The sequence below is a fragment of the Aaosphaeria arxii genome (genome assembly GCF_010015735.1).
Source record: "Aaosphaeria arxii CBS 175.79 unplaced genomic scaffold BU24scaffold_16, whole genome shotgun sequence".
NCBI classification, from domain to species: Eukaryota; Fungi; Ascomycota; class Dothideomycetes; order Pleosporales; genus Aaosphaeria; species Aaosphaeria arxii.
In genome coordinates, this window is record NW_022983489.1 from 1 (window position 1) to 3,608 (window position 3,608).

At 46.6% G+C, this 3,608-nt stretch overlaps 1 protein-coding gene across 1 annotated transcript; it reads left to right on the forward strand.

Annotated features, from left to right (window-relative positions):
• Positions 1 to 198: 198 nt before the first annotated feature.
• Positions 199 to 3,233, forward strand: BU24DRAFT_468520 (uncharacterized protein; the record flags this gene model as incomplete). The annotated part of the gene is made up of 2 exons (XM_033532532.1): positions 199 to 3,145; positions 3,220 to 3,233. 2 exons carry the CDS (start codon positions 199 to 201, stop codon positions 3,231 to 3,233), a joined length of 2,961 nt encoding a protein of 986 aa, XP_033377063.1.
• Positions 3,234 to 3,608: the final 375 nt, after the last annotated feature.

A 3,608-nucleotide genomic window follows, 5' to 3' on the forward strand; every position in this document is an offset into this window, starting at 1 on the left:
ACCTCTGCCTAGCACCGCTCCCCCGTACACCCTACGACAAGCAATCCTCGAAACCCTACGTTGCCATGGTCTCCTTTGTATGCTATTCCTGATGATTCGGAAGAGGACGACACCTTTGACAAAACGGAAACTCATAAGCAGAAGGAGCTGATTGATCAGCCGGAGCTACGTTCAAGCATCAGGAAGCGTACTCGAGAGATGGAAACAGATGAGAAGCGTCCAACTGAACTGGACAATGCCTCTGCCACCAACCAGTCACGGGCAGAAACAAATGAGCGATCAACTGGCGATCCGATATGGCGTAGCACAGTGCCGATGGATGAGCTCTGCATTCAAGACTGCACATTAGACAGTGGTGGGGAAGACGCGGGCTGGGAGAATGCCCATGAAGACAGTTCAGCTTCTTGTAACGACGATTCCAATGCCAATGAGTCTCTTGACAGCAATCAAGAGGTTCTTGATGCGCTTGATGAGCACAATTCCCGCGCGAGGATTCGGCACAACAATCTCGGGTCGAGCGAGCCTAAGCGTCAAAGGCGAGACGATTGGACCCGAAATCTATTTGATAGTCCCGAGGACGAGGCAAGACGGGATGTAAGCCGACGTGATCGGCAACAACGCGAGGAGCAAGCGATTGAGGATCCTTTGACTGCTCAGAGTGCAGAAAGACTGCACAAGATCCTTCGTGAGCTCTGGAATGGCTGTGGTCATCATAACGGCCAAGATGACATAATGGAACATGACCTGGCACATGGCACCAATTGTCATCGCCTTCAGGCAACGTATCCAAACCTGACACATGACGGCGAACAAGAGCAACTACTCTCTCTCGGCTCTTCGGGGCCTAGGAGGCTGCTAACCAACGTTGGCCTTTCGATAGACGGTTTTCCTAGAGAGGCAGGAGTACCACGGGCGTCTTTCGCCAGTAGTGACAAATTGCAGTTGCTCTATGAAGGCACAAGTGGTAGTCAAGAGAAAAGACCACGGATTTGCCTGCAACTGGAGCAAACAGAAACACCCGAGTCAATAGGAGAAGAGCACTTTGACACGGATAGCCTCATCATTGTTGCAAAAGGTACCGGTCTTTTTCGGAAACCTATCCGACTTTGTCCTATTCACGACGTCCAACGCAACCTTGCATCTAGCCTCCACCTCCCTATTCCAATTCGCACGATTGATACAACCGGTACAGTGCAGCAACGGAATTTCACTATTAATGAGATCCCTCACACTTATATTGGAACGGCAGATGGATGGGTTGGCAACATCTACTTGTGCTTTCCCCACATGATTCACAACACGGACGAAAAGAAGAAGACAACGTATCTTGAGAAGGATCAGCTTGCTCAATTCTACGACGAAGTGCTCTATCCAGCATTACATAATGTTCTTCCTGGAACTGCCTTTGCAAACCTCCCTCTATCTCACCATCTTGCGGAGATGGGTGCATGCGCAAAGTCAAAGGAAAATCAGACAAGAGGAATAGGATATAAGCAGAAGGCTCATTACTCGGTTCCTCCAGAGCAAAACGCTCAACTCTGGACAGAAATCGAGAGGACAATCAATGATCCAGAGAAATCCTTAGGACATTTCCGCGATGCCTTTATATCTTTTGATGTCAAAAACATCAAGACAGAGGCACAAGCGCATGACCTCTACGAGGCTATGGAAAAGTTTGACGAGAAGCTTTCAGAGTACTTCGACGAAGAATATGTTTCTCAAATGGCATTAGACCTTGGGCTCTTCATAGGGTCACGCTGTCCATCGCCATCAGTCAGTAATAGCGGATACCCTGCTGTTACTTATCTGTGGAAGAAATGTTGCGTGGAGGATTTGCACGCAAAGCTTATCAAGGAGGGGTTTAACAACAGTAAGGGCAATTATAGTGTCTATAATGTTGGGAACCTTGGTGACACTGTTTGTCTTACAGTAGAGCCACCAAAGAAATCAACAGATGCTAAGGGTGGGCTTTGTTACATTCAGGCGTACAGCCAGGCAAAGATACTTACTGAAGCACAAGGAATTTATCCTTTGCAAGACGAGAGTTTGAAGGAACTGGCAGTAGGATCAGCTGCATACTCTTACGCTGCTTCTGCTGCTAGATCTACACATGCAAGGAAGTGGGACAACGTTACCACAAAGTACGCTTCTGGCAAGCAGAGGCTACGAGATTCGTTAAAGAGTCCGCACGCCAATTCCTACAGCGTGCGATTCGAAATGCGGATTTTACGCAAGCTTTGGTCTGCAATAAAACGAAGGGCAAAAGCTGCACGGGACAACCTCCTAGTCCCAAAACATCAAGGCGTTCCTCCCTCAGTATGGTCAGTTGGTACAACAGAATTCATCAACTACCTCTACGGTAACTATGATAAATATCTATCACTCCTGGAGATGTGTGCAATTACGACGCAGGCTACTGGGCGGTCAGTACAGCAGATGCAGTTTATGCGGGTCCTTATTGAGCTTATACAATCCTTCCAGAACGCAGAATTGCAACGCAACTATGCACTTTGGATAGATAAAAGAGATATCAAAGGGGAAACACGTTATGGGCTTGGTTTTCAACATACCCTTACCCAGTATGGATATGCTTGGTTTGCCTGTAATAGAGTTGATTGGGATAGATTACAATTCCTGGACTCTATTTCACAAAAGCTGGCTGGAATTTCGAAAGCGTATCTCCTCTCGTGGTTCCCAGACAGTGATGGGGTTCTCTTCGACTCTCCTATAACCCTGGGCGACTTCAAGAACCTTCTTATCAGTGCACCCCTGGGTAGTGTAGCAGAAAAGGAGATTCTTATTCTGCTTGCACTTACCATCTGCAAGGTATATCGGGCTGATGTACTCAAGGCCCTAGAGAAGGAGATCCGAGCAGAGGCTTCTCACCTTATTCGGCCAGATGAAATTGAGTTCTCGAGGAGTGGTTTCCAGTCAGCACTCTCTACTGACCTAGTGTTTGTCGCCCAGAATCTTACGTGTGCTAAAACACCTAGGGAAATGTTTAAGTGGATTTGGGGCAACGATAGTCCCTACAACCGAGTTCACATAGTAACAAGGCCGTATCGACAACAGTTGCATACTATTTCGAATCTCTTTGCTACCGAGTTAGATTACCTACAGGCCCAATGGGAAGAGACCCTGTACTGTGAGTTCTGGAAACATCATCACGCAATTCCCTATCCATGTAGCTCTAGTGGATCGTTGATTTCAAAACCAAAGCCAAAAAAGGGTGAGCCCAACAACAGACGGAAAATGTTTGGGGTTCAGGCTTTAGATAAGGAAGGAACAACGTTTGAGTGGACAAGAGACAGAATCATTCAGGCTAAGATTCCGAGATATCCACCTGCATGTAACCTAAGGGGGGGAAAGCTTTCAATGTATCTATCACGCCTACCTAGGTAGGTAGTAAAAAATAGTAGTAACATTTGTATAATTATACTACTTTTGTTATAGACTAGGAGAACATGTAAATAAATAAATAAATAGTTCAATTTATAGTGCTATCTGGTTCCCTTTCGGGTCTATGAACACTTCCCCTACGTTATTGTGTCTAGTAGGGCAAACGTGATGCCTCTAATAGGGGAGGTATCTAAAAACCCCTACTTCCT